Below are 19,180 nucleotides of genomic sequence, written 5' to 3'. Positions count from 1 at the left end.
ATCGTGTTTGACGTTTACTTCCTTTACTTACTAAGGACAAAATATACCCAAAATTTGAGAGGTATGACAAAATATCAAAAACCGTAAAAAAATGTTACTTGGAAGCGTTCGGTAATAAAATTGGAGCAGGGCTCATTGGTCATTGTGCACATCTCGGCTCACGGCACAGAGCGAGTTAGTTAGGCCGCATTAAGCCTTTTTTTCTCACGAAAAAGGTGGGTTGCTACTTTCGTTTCCTTCTATATCTTTCCAAATTTATTCGGGTCCTGCAATCTTCTCCTCCAGAAGCTAGTTGCACTCTCCATCAAAAAAGTTTTTCCGTCGACTCCTCCGAGAGTGGGACATTATGCGAAAAATCCTTATGCGAAATGTCTTTAAGCGAATTGGGCCACCTCCGTCTATTTTCTAAGTTCTTTGATCACTGTATTTCAGCAATCCTCAAGAAGAGCTTCATTCAGCCAGTTTTGTAGCCTCAAGTTACTCTTCATTGTCTGTATTGATGTTTCGTCCGTTGATTACCGGCATTTGTCTGATCAGATAATGTGCATTCAATATCAATGTGTGCTGCACCCCTGTTCACGAAAACTTCTTTGAATTATTCCTGAGTGTTACGGGAGAGTGGTCTCAGCATGATTTACGATCATCTCTCTGCTCGGTATGATGGAAAGCACATCGGTAATTAGCTTTCGACTTCGACATATTGCTGAAGCGTGACGACGACCATTTATTTTTCAAAGCCTTCACATTCACACCAGCTGACGTAAAAGAACAGCCACTTGGAGATTCAAGCCATAAATCTAACAAATTCAAAATACAAATTTCCCCACAGCAAACATACCGAACCAATTCCAAAATATCGGAAACATTTCCAATTAAGCGCATTGTTAGTTGTTTTCTGAATTTTTACCCCCATTCTCTAATTCGGCTGCAAATCTTCTCCATAACTCATAATTTCCCGTGCACATACTAATCATCTGCGGAAAATCCTCAAAGCCTGTAAGCTGACCGAAATCACTGGTCAAAAGCGGAAAGAAAGGAACAATTCAGCAAGCAAGACCGTTTTACGACTAAATATAAAACGATTTAGTTGTTACAAACGGCTGTTGCGGGCTTACCATCTCGCTCCTCTCCGCCCTTTGCATAAGGTATTAAAAATTCCTCATCCCACACAGCGGACCATGGAGCCAAAATTCCGCCCTCATCATTATCCCAAACCGAGCGAGTCCAGCCAGAGAAAAACCCTGCCGAATGGAATTGTAATCCGGAAAATGAAATTCTGGCCCCTTCCGCCCGTCTTCCCGGTAGACCCCTTTTTGCGACGAGGACGACGAGTGGAGGGGGAAAACGAGAGGAAATCGTATAAAAGCTTTCATCTATTCACCGGCGAACACGAAATATAGACAGAAGTGCCATTTAACTAAACACACAAAACATAAATCAGGGAATTGCTTCTTCCGCCTTCTCAACTAACTATAGAGCATTGCCAGACCAAAACGCAAATGAAAATGACGATTTCAGACTGACTATTTCCAATTAAAATTAATCTTTTCATACATGTGTGTTATTCGATTAAACATATCACATCAATTTGTTTCTATGTTTTATAGGCTGTGGTTTGAAAAGGGCCTGCCCCTTAAAACATTCTTAAGATTTGAGATTTTATAACTCAAAAACGATTCATTTAAATAAAAGAGTGTCGTCGAAGAATTTCCAGTAAATGACAAGTACTTTTAGGAGAAAAAAAACATTATTTGAGAAAAAAAAACTCAGAGAATCCACGTTAGATCACGTATATAGTCGATTTTCTCAAAACCATTCTCTTCAATTCTTTTATATTTTATATATAACACTACAAAGGTAACACTTTCATTTTTAATCTCAAAATATTTTTTTAATAGTCTTTGTTATTTGCTGAAACTTGTTTGAAGCTAGGACTAGATGTGTCAGTCAAAGTACAAACTCTAAGCCAATTTCATGTCAAAAAGAGTCACTTCTCATTGGTTGATTTGGCAAAGACCTAGATTCACATCGATGAGTTGGATTGTAACAACAGCACACTTTGTTGCTATCCTGGCCATTACCGAACGCGCAACGTAATTTAGAATTTGTACCTAAAGTTTGAATATTTTTCACAAAATCTTCTCGTTTCAAACTTTTTAATTTTTGATTGTACCGCACGTGCTTCTACAATGCTTGAACATATAATAATATAAAATTTAAGGTGAAGATGAATCGAAGCCAAACCTCAAATTTTCAAAAGCACAAATCTGGAGAACCGAGCACCCGTTTGAGCTGAAAACTTAATCGATTGGTCACCACTAGCTAGTGACCAATTGATTAAGTTTTCAGCTCGAACGGATGTTTAGTTTTCTTGATTTGTGCTTTTGAAAAATTGAGATTTGACTTCAATTCATCTTCACCTTAAACCAATATAATTGAAATCATGTAAATTTTCTCTGAACTAGCCACAAATGTTCGATGTTTCACGCAACACGGAAGTCGTAGGTTCTTCGCGATCTACGTTTTGGCCTGGAAATGCTCTATAGCGGAGTGTTCGTAGCGCGTTGGGCAACTTTTCCAGATTCTGCGAAACGGCATTTAGCCAGTCAGCAAAAGATACATTCAGCGCTCGGAACGGACAACAGAAAGTTTTCGTCCGGCCGTTCTCGCTCATTTTCGGAGCTCTGAATCTTCCCCACCAGCAAAGAACAGCGAGAACTTAATCTAATACTCCATTTTATTTCATATTTATGTGAACCGCATAGTTTTTCGTGTCTCTGCCTGGAACTGGTCCAGAAGTTTGCACTGCGATTGCTCCCCGATGCTCCATGTCTGGCGGTGACTTTACCGTTCTCCGTACTTAGCTAGCAGCTAGAGCTTCGCACCATCGTTTCTTACCAAAGCTACCAGCTAACCGTCAGATCGAGACCAGATTGGATCATTATAGATTTAATAAAGGGCAAGGATAACCACCAGGATAGGAATGAGAGAAAATATTGATTTCGCTTGGTTGGACACAGGATACAAGCTGATAGCCGGCCAGGGATGAAGTTGAGAACCAAACTCAACCAAAAATCTTTTCTCTGCTTTCCTACAGTAAAAACAAAATTAATAATAAATTTTAGGGTTTTTATAAATTATTAGTTTGCGTCTAATTTGTTGCTCTTTTTTTTTTTTGAAACTTAACTTTTACTTAAGAAATCGTGAGCTTATGAGATTTCCCATGGGATCTCCAAGTTTTACTAGGCATTGCATTGATTGATCCTAGTTACCTTTGTTAGAGAGCAGGTACATCTCAAGCCCTGCAGTGGAGGTGTCTATGAGTAAGAATTTTAGAGGTAACGCTAAGCGAGTAAAATTGTAAATATTTTGATACCCAGACATGGAATAAAAGAAAAGTGCTGACGTGGTAGCAATATCAGTTGGAGCGGAAGCCTTGTTGTTTTGTGTAGTATTCTTTTCAATAAGTAATGGGCGCAGGAACGCCTGGAGAACACTGAAGCGGCTTCAATGAGGGACCACGAGAAAGCACCTGAACGAGAAGGCAAAATGTCGCTGAGGAGGTGCCTGGACGAGAGGTAAAGTCTGGGCGGGAGGTGTTTGAACGAGGTACCCAAGAAGCGGAGGCCAAGATGCTTAGAACGAGGCTGGACAGGTGCTGCACTGGCTAATCGGAGGACGAGCTCAGAAGAGCTGGAGGAGTTCGTTAGCAAGGAGAAGCTTGTATTAAGGTGTGGGTGACCAAGAGGACGATGGTGCAGCTGACCAGGTGGAGCTCGAGGCTAGGAAGAGTTCGGTAGTTAGGAGGAGCCATAAGGAGCTTAGTGAACGGAAAGAGCTCGGTGGCAGATATGCGGTTCGGAGGTTGTGTGATGAGGAGAAATGATGGAGAGCAGGTACATCACATACCCTGTAGTGGAGATGTCTATGGGTAAGAATTGTAGAGGTAACGCTTACCGAGTAAGATTGTAAATATGTTGATACCCAGACGTAGAATAAAAAAGAGGTGTTGATTAGGTAGCAATATCAGTCAGTAGCCTGTGGTTGGAGTGGAAGCTTTGTTGTTTTGTACAGTAATTTGTTCAACAATCTGTTAATATTAACGATTATTGTCAAGATTTTTTTGAGTTTTCTTCAAAATTTGCTCCAATATTTCAAAATTGTATACCTTTTGGAATTCGTTAATACCTTTCCAGGGAAGAAGCTTCAGCTCGGACGAACCTCCTCACTCTTGCTGATGTCAGAAGAACAACAGTGCCCAGGCTGTACTAGCAGCTAAGTACGCAACCGTTAGCTGGCGGCCTTTGTCATATTTTGACTTGTGGAAGCGTGAGGTAGGGATTTGTTAGGACCAGAGTTATGTTGGGCGCTCTTTATTGGATTAGGTAGGTAAATTGTCAACGCACATTTTCTCCTTATTCAGCTTGCTCACCTTTCCCACAAGAAGAAGGCGTTCTTTGTATATTCGCTTGCTACGCACCAAACGCCGAGTAAAACTGTTTTTATTTGTGATTGATCTTGATCTACTCATGATACTACAACAGTTCTGTTGGTAAGCACTTGAAGTTGACGATTGAGAGGTCGTTTGTTCGATTCCAGACGTGTTTTGTTTTTGTTCCAATTGTTGCAGAAAAAGACTTAAAAATCTGTCGAACACACGACTCATATTTTAAGTCGGTTCAGATCTCCCGAACCAAGATTCGACTAATACGAAGGAAGCTTATTTGTTCGCCTGTGTGCCAAATCGCTTCGGTAAATAGTAATGTATTGCTGGTTGAGTAACGAGAACGATTCTTCTTTAAGTTTCGTCGTCGACTTTTTCCATTTGACGGTGACGATAGTTTGCCCTGGTTTTACCTTTTGGATTTTGTACTATGTAGTCCTTCACGTTTTTTCGTATCTAGCAAGAAAGTTTTGGATAGATTCATTTTCCTCGCCACACCTCGAACTGAAATATTGGGATTCCTCTTGAAAGCTTGAACAACCCGTTTGTGATCCTTAACACGATACGGAGATCCATTATTACCACCTTTTTTATTCCGTTTGATGGTCAACCGTTCGTGGTACCGACTTAAAACACGAGATACTGTAGAATGTACCATTCCCAACTTTCTGCTGATGGCACGATGACATAGATCCGGATTTTAAAGGTACCTGCGCAAATTTTCTTTGCGTCGCTGCTGTTCTTCCGACTACGTCTTCACAACGATTGCACGTCTGCTAGTGAAACTTACACATCGTAAACAAATACACATTGAACAAATTACATCAAATATTTCAATAGAAAATACTCAACGGGTTGAAAGTTACAGCCATATAAAGAGGTGCAATTTGATTCCGTACACCCTTTAATTATAGAACATGATTTCCCGACGAAACTGATTTGGCTGATTCATGCAACGTTAGATAGATCGAAATCAAGTGTATAAGTTACGGATGAGATTCCGACTTCCTTTGCAATTTTAGATGGATTGAAGCAAGGAAGACGCGCTTTCGAAGCTTTTGTTCTACATTGATATGCAAAGTAGAGGTACAATCGTCACGTGGTCCCATACGCTCCTAGATTTTGTGGATGTTATCGATATAATCGGAATCGATCGTCGAGCCGGTAGGTAGACAGCGAGGATTGGAATTATCATAAATACCAGCAAAATAAAGTGCATGATCGCCGGTAGATAGCGTGGTTCCAATTGCTGAGTGGAGAAAAATTTGAAAAGGAATATTTTTTTTTACCTTGGTACTCTTGCGACGTGCGATAATGATGTTACCCAAAACAAAGATCCTGTAGCCTGCAAACTAAGACAAAATTTGCGCTATACAAGATACTGTTCCTTCTGGTTGCTTCATACGGCCATGAATCCTGGACGTTAAAAGAGGACGACCGAAAAGCGTTCGGAGTCTTTGAGCGTAAGGTGCTGCGAATAATACATGAATTGTACTAAGTGTACAAGGAAGTGAATATTATCAGCGTAGATTCTACGTAGCGGATTGTAGCAATAGAAATAAGTAGTAGAACGCTAGTGGCGCTGTTATCACAAACATAATTAATTTATCAATACTCACTATTGAATTTTCTGATGGTTTGTTTAATGCCATATTGTAGAGAATGTTATATTTTGGTTAGAAACATTGAATTGACACCTATAGACCCGGTACTCTAGCTGTCAGAGCGTGCACAGAGATAAATGTGTAAATTTCAATGTAGCGTAAACAGAAGAAGATAGTGAAAGTAAACCAAATTCATTTATTGTTACATCATCACGTTTAATCTTCAGCTAAAGATGTTTGAATGTTGCATAATCGTTTAAATTTAAAGTGTATTTGGTTGAAAAATAAGGGATTTGTCGTTCACATTTCAGTTTATTTTGGTGCTCCAAATATGTGCATGAAAATGAACCGAAATTTACAACATATTTTAAGCTGTATATCACACGAACAGTCGCGACATTAGCATTCTTATTGTAGTCCATCAAGTACCTATCAGGTGAGTAAGTAAGCAGAGCTTACATTCTGGCATTACAACAGCTGGTCCATATTGGCCCAACATAGCCGACCTGCACTTTTTTTAAGGCCAGAAGCATGTTCTTAAGACAATGTTTCGATTTACTATTATTAAGTCAATGAAGACATTAGGGGTATTCACTTAAAGCTGCGTAACTAAGGTTCTGCGTATTATTTTCAAAAGAAATATTATGCGTTGCAAGAAAAATTTTGATTCCTGGAAAATTCAGAATAGTCTATCGGAAAATTTTTCACCATTTTAATCGTAGCCACCCGTGACCACAAATATTGAAATGTTGCTTCTGTCAGCTGTACCAAATGCATTTTGTTGTATTTCTAAATGATCGCTAATTCTGATATGAGATAGCCAAACAAATCATTTTGGTGATCAGATCCGCTAAAATCATCCGGATAATTTATAGGTATTAGTGAGCTGGATCAGTTGAACGAATACAATTTCCCAACAATGATTGAACGAGTCAGTTTTGCTCTTGTGCTTTGTGCTTTTACCAACTGGCAGAAGATCCTGGATATTGTTATTAGTTCAGTAACATAACGTATAACTTTGTCTGTGGTATAACTTATAAGTCAAAACCTGGCCAAAACATTACAACTTATACTAGAATTGATAAATACAAATATCATTGTAAGGGGGAAAAGGGATGATTCAAAAGCGCCACTTACAGACAACCGAAAATGGGGGAAACTAGCAATTGATTCCTAGTTCATTCTAAGAATGCTGGTTGAGTGAACTGTTTCTCGATAATAAAAGATATCGACTCGTTTGTTCACTTTAATGTTCCGTTCTTGAAAGATTCCGGATCAGGTTTCCAGTTCGCTAGAACGCCCTTTCAATTCGAAAGCTTTAAATAATCATGCCCCGTTTAGGTGAATCTGCTGATCATCGATTCCGCTCTCCTTTTGGAAACGGTAACCCAAACTGAAGAAAAGAACTCCAATTTTCGAATTAGTAGCTCACAAGAAAACGATGCTGCTAGTTTACTGTCAATGAGTATGATCTTTTTCTCCTGAAGAGTTGCAGTGCTTGCTGTGGTTAATTTCCTCTATGCGGAGATAGCTCGCTGCGCGTTATTTCCGCGCAGCGATCCAAATTTTTAAATTTCCCCGCAATATTTCTAATGAAATAATTCCTTTCTTCACAGTGATCGTTGACAAATGACGAATTTATAATCTAGTTACCCAATCAATAACGTTTCAAGAATTTGTTATCGTTTGAACTCAGTTCATAGTTTGTAATATTATATATTATATTTTGTTCATTTTCGTGCGTGGTACCCATACACAACTGCAATTCTTTCATGAAGTGCACTCGAAATGAAAGCTCTAGGAAGAGCTGAAGGTCGTCTGGCGCAAGCTGCCCGAGAAGGATCGGAACCCTCAGCTGTTCAAGATGAACATCTTCGCACCGGACCAGATCGTGGCCAAGTGCCGTTTCTGGTGCTTCCGGTGGACCACCGGTAAAATCGTTTCGGTCAAGCGCATCCTGGAGAAGACTCCGCTGCACGATTCCCGCTCCGGTACGCATAACATGTACCGTGATCTGACTGTTGGTGGTGCTATCACTCAGTGCTACAGTAGGGTGGGGCTTATTTCGAAAAATCTTCCGTAGTCAAGATTTACAAAGTGGAAAATGATCATCGGTCCCAAAATAATATCCTGTGAAAAAATGAGAATTTTTGGTGAAGGTTTAGAGGTGGCGCAAAGGGCGTATATGCAGTTTTCCCATTTTAGTGAACTCTGAAAAATTTTGGTATGCTTTTCAGCTTGTTTTGGTGGTTTTAGGACCCTTAAGGGCAAAAAATCACCTCAAAATTGCGATATCTCCACTCCTTTAGATGATATTTGACGAAATATATATTATGCATGCGATTTTTGGCCCTTGAATAGGTTACGCTGACTGATTACTATGAACCCGAATAAGCATATGAATAGCTGGGGAGAATTCATATGCTAGTAGAATGGAACAAAGGGCAAAGAAGAATGAGAGAAAGAACAAAGAACAAAGAAGAATGTAAGGTGGGGTGGGTTAAACAGGTGGGAGGGTGAAACTAGTGATGTCTTGAGCGTAACTGAGGAATCTTGAAAAATCTCTGGGCTAGTTCATCTCGGGACCAACGGGTTTACTTCCCTTCCGAAGGATGTCGCCACTAAAATTTTTAGTGGCTATCACGGGGATGGGTTTCGATCCCAGATCCTCAGCGTGAGAGGTGTGTGTTCTAACCACTACACCAGGTCCGACACCTTGACTTCTATTTAATATTACCTACTTCAGAAATATTACGAGCAATTTTTCTTCAAGTAGGGAAAGAGCATCACTTTTTAAACCATCTCTAGTTTTTGACCCATGCATACGATTTTAGATTACTCTTTATGGAAAAATTGCAGTAACGGCCAAAATGTTCTTAATTCAATACGAAGTTTCATCATTATTCTCCTGGTAGATATAGATAAAAGCACGCCACTTTTTCTGAATGATGATAGCACTTTATCGAAAGGGACCATTGCAAAATTTACATCCTGGAAATTCATCCTCACGCAGTATCTATTGAATTCATAACCAATTTATATAATTATTTATATATACATAGGACATCCTGTGGAAATTCCTTCATGTAGCTCTGTCCTAAAAAATATGTTTCAGAACTGTGGCGACTTAATTTTGGTTTTATTTGAGAGGTTTTCAACCTGAAGTGGTTTATCTCTTGCTCGTGCACTAATTTGAATTTTGACTACCGATTTTTTTCCTTCTGCTGTTGTTTATATACATCGATTTCAAATACAGATGTAGAACGATGTATTGAACTTTCATCTGCATTTTCGTTTGTCCGAAGTTATGTTGAAGGTGTTGTGGCGAAAGTGAAGTATTGGAAGTCCAAACGCAATTAATTGCTGAAATGGCATCATAATCCAGAAATTCCTGTGGAAATTCTAACAAGAAGTGTTATTGCTAGAAAGCAAAAATCGTTTATGGATTTACCTAATAAGGATGTATCGTGTGGGATCAAAATCCGAACACCTAAGAAACCACTTCATATAAAACTCCTTCTATTTGTATGAAGTGTACGGATTTTGAGCCTGTATGGATTTGATCCCCCTCTATAATTTCTTTTAGATTATAAAAGCAATTGCTGGAGTTATATCAAACGGACATTCTAAAACACTAAATTAGTGTTAAACTTGCATATAATCACATCTCATACATCCAACCGAGATATTTTCATGGCTCCGTAGTTGATTCTAATATAATATCATCAGTTACACCCTCCCCCTGTTTAACCGACCCCACCTTACATTCTTCTGTGTTCTTTCTCTCATTCTTCTTTGCTCCTTGTTCCATTCTACTAGCATAGGAATCCTCCCCAGCTATTCATATGCTTATTCGGGTTCATAGTAATCAGTCATTGTAACCTATTCAAGGGCCAAAAATCGCATGCATAAAATATATTTCATCAAATATCATCTAAAGGAGTGGGGATATCGCAATTTTGAGGTGATTTTTTGCCCTTAAGGTCCTAAAACCACCAAAACAAGCTGAAAAGCATACCAAAATTTTTCAGAGTTCACTAAAATGGGAAAACTGCATATACGCCCTTTGCGCCACCTCTAAACCTTCACCAAAAATTCTCATTTTTTCACAGGATATTATTTTGGGACCGATGATCATTTTCCACTTTGTAAATCTTGACTACGGAAGATTTTTCGAAATAAGCCCCACCCTAGTGCTACAGCAACAAGGCTTCATATCACCGTACCCGTGCTTAATAAACCATCAAGGTCGAATCGGTGAAAGCCCCCAAGACCCGTCATGTTCACTACAAGCAGTTCTACGACTCGAAAATTCATTTCCTGCTGGTACAAGGATACTACCACAAGTGCCACCGTAAGCTGTTCTCGTTCCGCCAACCAGTAAACAATTCAGAGTCGCCGTTTATTGTGCTGTTAATTCCACTATTTTTTCAGGGAGTTGAAAATTATGATGATCTGTAATATATCTCTTGAATAAATGGACTCTAAAAACATGTATAGTCATTTTTATTTCTAACCAATCAAGAGTTATAGCTCATATAGAACATGAATAATTCGTTTTATGTGATTCGTAATCCGCGATGGGATACTCAATTAATCTGAACTACAGAAAACCTCTCCTAATAGCAGCTATTCTGATTGCTTTGAACATATGGAGAAAATTCTCTATCAAATGGTCTGACTGCGTTCAATGCTTAAATTATTTACCATATGACCGATTTGAAAATATGCGAAACCTGAGAAATATATATCATATGATGCCATTAACTTGAAGTTTTCGATGATAATACGGTATTATGGGACATTCTGTTGAGAATATTTTCAAGCAGCATCAGTACACCAGTATCGTTCCATTATCGGACCCACTCATGTCCCATGCAACAAAGATGAGTTAATAAATGTGCTAACTAATGCATTCACTTCTTTTAAATTGACTTATTTGAACAAACGGGCGACCATTTGAATAATTGCTCAAGTAAAATTATATTCATCATAAGCGTGGTGATGGATCATGAGTGGAAACTTGTACACTGACAATACATAGTTTCAAGAATCACTTCTTGGTTAGCTGTAATCTGGACGCTTCCACCAAAAGATTAGTTGGCCCATGTCTCAAGGTCTCCAATCCAATTTTGATCATAATTTAGATAATTTTCTCTTGGAGAAGTAGGTATTCGCGGACTTTTGGGTAATCATTCATTTGAATGTTTATTTTTCTTTTGATAATAGTTGTTACGACGACGAACGCATTCTTTGATCGATTTTTGACAGTTGGAAATGTTCCATGTGCAGTTTACGCAATATTGTGAAAGATTTCAAATAACCAAATAATCGTGATTTACGCAGCGTTTTACGCCGTTAAGGTGACACATCTCGGAATCCAAACATGGCAGGTACAATGGTCGGCTTGTGCCCCTACTCACGATTTCAAAGGCACTAATCTGTTGAAACAACGAACGTACAAGGTCAATCTTCTTATTTTAAGCTTTCTGCTAGTGCACTAGGGACCCAGATAGCCGTAGCGGTAAACGCGCAGCTATTCAGCAAGACCAAGCTGAGGGTCGTGGGTTCTAATCCCACCGGTCGAGGATCTTTTCGGGTTGGAAATTTTCTCGACTTCCCAGGGCATAGAGTATCTTCGTATCTGCCACACGATATACGCATGCAAAAATGGCAACTTTGGCATAGTAAGCTCTCAGTTAATAACTGTGGAAGTGCTCATAAGAACACTAAGCTGAGAAGCAGGCTCTGTCCCAGTGGGGACGTAACGCCAGAAAGAAGAAGAAGAAGCTAGTGCACAAAGCTAAAATAGGATTTTCACTGTAGTTTAATGCCTCTTTCGCGAGATTTGTGCCTTCAAAGTTTTGGTACATTATTGAATTATGATTCCAAGCTGTTTCACCTTAAGTGAATACCCTTATTGTATATGGATCAATGCACGAGTTCACTATTTGACGTTTTAGCGGTGCCGTGTTATTTATGTGATCATAGCAACCAGTGAATTCGGCACCGCTCAAACGTCAAATTAGTGAACTCGTGCATTGATCCATATGTAGATGTTGTATTTGGCTAAGGGGCCTTCCTTAGCCAAGTGTTTGGAGTCCGCGGCTGCAAAACAAAGTCATGCTGAAGGTGCCTGGGTTCGATTCCCGGTCGCTCAGAATCTTTTCGTGATGGAAATTTCCTTGACTACTCTGACCCGCCACACGATATACGAATGCGAAAATGGCAATTAATAATTATGGAAGTGCTCATAGGAAATCTAAGCTGACATGCAGGGTCTCTCCCAGTGAGTACGTAATGCAAAGGAGAACAAGAAAGGAAGTCGTTTTGCTTGCAACATTCTTTGAGAGGAGACAATCTGTGCTTAATATTTGGGATTTCGCCACTTATGTTGGATGCAATAGATGCGTTTAAATTATTTATTATTGAATAATCCACTACTAAGGGCTTTACACGATTGACGCTGAATTTTGTCTGTTTTAGTCCTTTTGTCAATAGAGAGTCCTAAACTGTATAGGTCATAGAGGAAAACTTTACTTTTGAAACACATATGCCACTGAAACCTGATTTAAAAATTGAACTCTTTGATATATTGCTCGACTGCATACATCATTTCATCATCGCCGATAATAGACCCTCACTTTCCCACCATTTCATCCCTGCAACAACCAGATTGCGTCACCAGAAGGGATTTAATAACTCGTGATACATTTCTCATATTCCTCATCCTCCCCACTGTCCTCCTGAAACCAACAATAATCTTCTGGCACACAACTACAATCCGTTCCTACAACTCCAAACGGCACAATCACTGACCAATCTGCTCTTCCCTCCTCCTTCCGTTTCCGCCTTCCATTCCGTACTTATTCCTGTACAACTCTAATGTACCACTATCCCGAAGGTTGGATAACCAACGGCGTAATCGCCTGTGAAGAACTTTATTATTAAACTTTATATTTTAATTTCTAATTTACCGTCCCCGATACCTAGCTAGTAAATTGCATAAATAAATTGTTCCGTCCATGTTCGTCTATGTTGGGTGGATGGGGTGGTTGGCCGGATGCAGTCAGATGGCGGAGGTAATGTTGCAGCAATCTGGTCATGTTAGGTCAAATGGAATGGGCTCTCCCTCCCACGACGCGGTTTTCTATCTCAGACATGAGCTTCGGGCGACAATTTTTAGTGAATTTTTCGAGGTGGGGTGTACTAAACTTGGACGGACATTTCAGGGAGGCAACACTGCCGGAACATGAACAATTCCTTTCCACTTTGTGCATTGTGCTGGTTTGATTTATACCGCTGTGTAGCTTTCGACTGTATACCATCCTACTCGTTCGGTTGGCTGTGGAGATAAATTTTGTATTGCATTTATTTGTTTAGTAGTTGTTTCCGGAGTCGGTGATAGGACGTGAAGTCTCACTTTGCAGAGGAGAATCGCAAGGAACCCAAGAAAATCGCAGTTGAAATGACGTACCCCGATCCTGCTTAAAGTTTTTTTTTTTGTATATAAAAAAAGAAATTTCGTAAAATTTAGGATTGAAAAAAAACCTCTTAAAATTCTTTGTTGCAACACATGCAAAAACATGAAAAAATGCTATAACTTAACTAAAAATACACCGATTCAATTGTAATTTATCATGATTACTGTATGTGGCATGAACTTTTAAATGAGCCTGATATAAGGATTTTTAAAATGATTGACATCAAGAAAAACATGTTTTCCATTAAAAAATAGGTGATTTTCAAATAGCCTATTTTCTTGGCAATCAATCAAGATCAAAAAAACTAAATATGATATGATGGGCATGTCAAAGACTTTCATTAATCTGAAAACACCGTGTCATTTTTGAAATATCGAAAGTTTTGGGTAGAGAGCTAGATCCTATTCTTGGTTATTTTGATTCACTTTGGCATGTGGGTTTGTAATGATACGTGGTTCATATTTGGTAGCCAAATGGAATCATTGGGATTTGTACGCCCTTCTTCAGAAAACATCGATAGAAAAATGGTTATAGCTCTCTTGAACAAGCGCTCAAACATTCAAGCTTCACTACACCTTTAAACAACTTAAAACCGACTTCAAGGATACTTCTCGCTCCATGACAATCGAAAGTATCGATACTTTGTTCAAGCATTCATAAATTTTCATTTCTGTTAATGTTTACGATACGCAATAAACTAATTTCCAATTTTCGTTATCGTCTGCAGGCACTTCTTTCTCCTTTCGGGTGTTGGGTGAAAGTTGTGCAGTTCGTTCTTTTTTTCTGTCGGCTGGGATATTAGCCTCGTTTAGGTGTTTGGAATCACAAAAGAAGCTGCACGGTTTTAGGTCGTTATTGAGGCAAAATGAAGTGGAGTTTTTTTTCTCTTTGTTTCCACGTTCGTTTATTGACGATAATGGAGAGAGTGTTACAATAACTATAAATATATTTGGAATAATACCTTAGAACTTGAATGGTACAGGTTGGTATTTTTGCGACGATTTACTTTAAAACCGTTGGTGAAAAAAGCGGTAGATGGCGATTTGTCATTAGATTTGATATTGATCTGAACCAATAAAGACGTTAATTCAAAAAACACACAGATAAAAAATTTTTAAACTTCAATGTAGCGTAAACAGAAGAGTACAGTGAAAGCAAATCAAATAGTGCAATTAGAAAGGGATTGTCAAAAATAAAACAGTACTGTAGCCAGTAAGGGTCCAATTTGGAAACATTTTGCCACTGGATCTTTTTTACAATTTCTTTTCGAACCTTTTATGGAATTAAGGTGAAGATGAATCGAAGCCAAACTTAAAATTTTCAAGGGCACAAATCTGGACAACAGAACACCCGTATGAGCTGAAAACTTAATCGATTGATCACCACCAGCTAGTGACTAATCGATTAAGTTTTCAGCTTAAACGGATGTTTGGTTATCTAGATTTGTGCTCTTGATTATCCCTTCATTTCGACATGTGGAGTCTAACAAAAATAGTCCGGTAGGAAACTCCGTGTAACACCATCGTGACCTTCCCTTGTTAGATAGCGTAACAAACTTGAGCGATTCTTTTGATAGATAGTTTGCATGGCATATCTGGAGAAAGCAATCAAGACCCTGACGAGAATTTCACTGAAAAACTCTTCAGAATACGATGTAGAACAAACTGCAATAAACTGCAAAATAATGAAAAATAGAACAAGAGACAATCATGTCTCCTATTAGACGCTGCCACTCAGTTTACGTCCACCGCTATTCATCAGCTGTCGTTCAATCGATTCGAGTGAATTTCTTAGTATGTCTAACAATAATTAATTTCGTTCAATTAACACTCAAAAGGCGTGGCCTTTTTTTTTGCTCAATTTTTTGACACAGTGGTCCAATACTCAAAATTTCAACGGTTTTGAGCAGGGATTTGGATGCATCCACAAAGAGTTGGATACCGGTGGGCAATCCGGATACACTATTCGGAAAGTAGTGCACATTTCTACTATATGATATGGAAAAATGTTCCACAATAATTACTTGACCATTTGACATGTTCAGGTATGGAAATTCCGGCCTCTCATTATGCAATCTCGGAGTGCCGACCTAGATCTAATGTAGATTTCCATACCTCGACATAAAAAATAACATTTACTCGACAAAAGATGATCATCGAAAGCAAGTCTGGTAATTTTCTGGAGGTATTCTGGTTTTGTGAAGGTAAACTCATCTCCGTCTCGTGAGCTAAATTGGAATATTTTGGATAGGTCAAATATTATGCTAAAGGTCAGGTTTAGTTAAAAAAAATACAAAATTTTGATTTCAGAAAATCAAGTTTTTATTTTAATTTGAAATATACTGAAAGGGTTCTAGTTAGGGGTGTACTGCCCATAACTGCATGTTTGTCACATTCGACATTTTTGTCAATTTCGAGTCAATACCGTGGAGAGTCATCAAATGAAATATAACGTAGTAGGCCTCGCCGCGATCGGACGCGTTTTCATCTGATTGTCACGTTTTTTCGCTTTCTGCGTGATATTTTTCCGCGATTCCGCTGGTGGTTTGGCCCCGGTGGTACTACGCCACCCGGACTGATTGTAAATTCTGTGAAGATTCGTTTCAAATCTGAAATTTTCCGTTTGGGCTGTGTGTTACGAACATTAGATAAAGTTTATGAAAGAGATAGTGGAAGATATTTATTTGGATTTTACAGGATTTAGTGATTTGGAATGTTTTTCCGGTGTTGTGATTGTGAGTCTAGGGGTCATCCAAAAATGACTTTCATCATTTGGGGGAAGGGGGGGGGGGGTCTATGAAAGTGTGACAGTGCGTGTATTAGGTATTGGAAAAAGCGTGACACAGGGGGAGGGGGGGGGGGGTCTGGAAATCCCGAAAAATGATGGACGTCATATTTGAATCGCCCCCTACTGGATTTCAACAAGTCTGAGAGGAAACATTTTTTTCCGGAGATTGCAAGCAGCACATAATTTTAGAAAATCAATCCGGTGAGTCTGTTCCATAATAAAAAGAACCGTCATTTCTCTGTAGTTTGTAGTTATACTCTCTGTTTTTGTGTTAGCATAATGAAAGGAAACAATTAATTCGATTCTATTGCTGGCTCCAACGAGAAATGGAATCGGTATCAATCAAGTTCGGTTTCGCGTGCATGATTTTTCGGTTTTCTTGTCGACTTGCATGTAGTTTGTTGTTTCAACCGGTCGCTTGACGCGGAATTAGACGTGCGTAGTAGTCGATTTTTGTATTTATTGTATTGGTCGCTTGTCACGGAGTTGGCCATGCAGAGTGGCATGTTTTCCAAACCGTTCAGTTCATGCGTTGTGGGCAGTTTTTTTTCTCGGCGGCTTGGTTTGTGCGATTCGGACATTTTTTTTATGTATTGATGACCCTGGAGTGATCAATTCTGCTTTTAACCGAGTAGAATGTCTTTATCGTCGTACGCGCGGTCATATCTTCTATTAATTTTATTTTACGGCAATTAGTATTGTTTATACTGTAAATAACGCATTCTTTCATTCTTTTGATTGCCGGCATTCAAAAGATTAAATCTAAAACAGTTAAACATCAAATGTTCTGGGTCCATCGTCAGCTTCTCAGGCGAATCCTGACCTAATACCTTTCCCAATCCCAAACTCCGTAGCACTTATGAGGGCGTCGCTGAGTCGGTGGCCTCTCATTAAGTAAGTGTGACATCAACATTTCCTTCCCCTATCTCAAGTTACGGTAAAGATGGACGTGGCCGGGAATAGCAATATTCATGATTTTGATATTCTTGTTTCTTTTTTTTTTTTTTTTTTTTTTTTTTTTTTTTTTTTTTTTTTTTTTTTTTTTTTTTTTTTATTTATTGAAAAATAGATACCAGTTTACATCATTTTTACAAACAAGATCACTTTTGCATATTTTTTACCTACATTATTTTAGCAAATATTCAAATAACTTTCAAAATTCCTTCTAAACTCCTCTCGTTTATTCCACCTACATTCCCTAATGCCTTTTTTGAAGACAAATAAACTACATTTAGGATAACTTTTTAATACATAACTATAATAATGACAAACTAACCAAAGAGCAGACCGCTGTCGAAAACATTTTCTATCTAATTGACTAGTTAAAAACATTTCTAAATCAACGTATTCTAATTTCATTCTTTGTCGTATTATTACTTCAACCCAGGATCTTATGTCTTCAGTTTTTGGACAAAACTTTAATCTGTGCTCGTTAGAATCTACTACTTGGCATTCATCGCAAACATCACTCATTCGTCGGATTCCATACTCAACTAACTTCTTTTTGTTTGGAATTAAATCATTAACAAGCTCGTAAATCTTGGATCGATCTTCAGAAATCAAAAAGGAGCTGCTGATATTGTTCCAAACGATTTCCCAATCAATTTCAGGAAATACATTTTCAACCCTTGGTTGATGTTTGTCTTTCTCTACAAAATACGTATATAACATTTTACAAGAATCTATATTATAATTATGCATAACAAACTTTGCTTCTTCTAACCATTCTCTTGCGTTTCTTGTTAATTTAGATTGCTGTTTAAAATTCAAAAGATAATTTTCATTATTAACGACATGATCACAAACAATACTTTTTAAGAAAAGTGCTTTACACTTAGCCTCCGGATCTTGCAGCCCTAGGCCTCCCTTTTCAAAAGGCAAATGAAGTTGCTTTCTATCTAATTTAAAGACATTATTATGCCAGATAAACATACCTACGGCAGATTTGATTTTAGCTAAATGAACATTCTTTGGTGGAAAAATTTGAGCTGAATACCATAATTTAGACAACACAAATATATTTACAAACCATACCCGTTGAAGCAAATTTAATTTACGAAATTTATTCAAATTTAACCTATGTTTTACATCGCAAACCAATTTATTGAAGTTACTATCGATACTTTCACTCCATGATTTTCTAAAAATGACTCCTAGCACTTTCAACTCATCAGTTTCTGTAATTAATTGTGGTCCCGATGGGCAGTTATTTAACCTTAAAAACTTTGACTTAGTTATATTCAGTTTGATTTTCGCGAAGCTGGCAAAGGATGAGATGATTTTCATAAGCAAATCAAATTCTTCATCAGTTCGTATAAACACGTTCAAATCATCTGCGTATGCGATTACTTTAAGGATATTATTGTAAGCAAGAATCCCACAAATGTTCGCATAAATGTTCCTTATGAGAGACTCTACGTATAAAACAAACATTATCATGCTTAAGGGGCAACCTTGTCGAACGGATGACCTAAGGTGAAAATCTTGACTTAAAAATCCATTAAATAAAACTTTGGAAGAGGCTTGAGCGTATAATCTTTTGATGCAATCAATGAATTGTTCTGAAAAGTTAAACTTCTGGAGAGTTTTCCAAAGAAAAGGATGGTGTACCCGATCGAACGCCTTTTCGAGATCTAAACTAACCACGAAACCTTTTAATCGTTTTGTTTCAATTGACCTTGTAAGTATTTTCTTCAGTTCTTCAAGACTGCCTATGCATGATTTATCTTTTATGCATGCGCTTTGGCCTGGACCGATCAAATTATTTAAAAGTGGTTGAATTCTGTTAGCTAAAATCTTTGCAAATAACTTGTAATCCGCGTTCAACAACGTTATTGGTCGGAAATTTTCAAGAAGTGTCC

General features: G+C 38.3%; 1 protein-coding gene across 1 annotated transcript; it reads left to right on the top strand.

Moving 5' to 3' along the window:
* The first annotated feature begins 6,967 nt into the window (after nucleotides 1-6,967).
* On the top strand, nucleotides 6,968-10,509 carry LOC110676358 (60S ribosomal protein L18a-like). Its single transcript, XM_021843883.1, is given in 3 exon segments — nucleotides 6,968-6,979; nucleotides 7,850-8,101; nucleotides 10,258-10,509. Coding segments are annotated over 3 exon segments (516 nt in total).
* The last annotated feature ends 8,671 nt before the right edge of the window (nucleotides 10,510-19,180 follow it).

Source organism: Aedes aegypti, chromosome 2, assembly GCF_002204515.2.
Source record: "Aedes aegypti strain LVP_AGWG chromosome 2, AaegL5.0 Primary Assembly, whole genome shotgun sequence".
In the NCBI taxonomy this organism is placed as follows: Eukaryota; Metazoa; Arthropoda; class Insecta; order Diptera; family Culicidae; genus Aedes; species Aedes aegypti.
The sequence above is the reverse complement of the archived record's forward strand: the minus strand, read 5'-3'. Positions and strand labels throughout refer to the sequence as shown.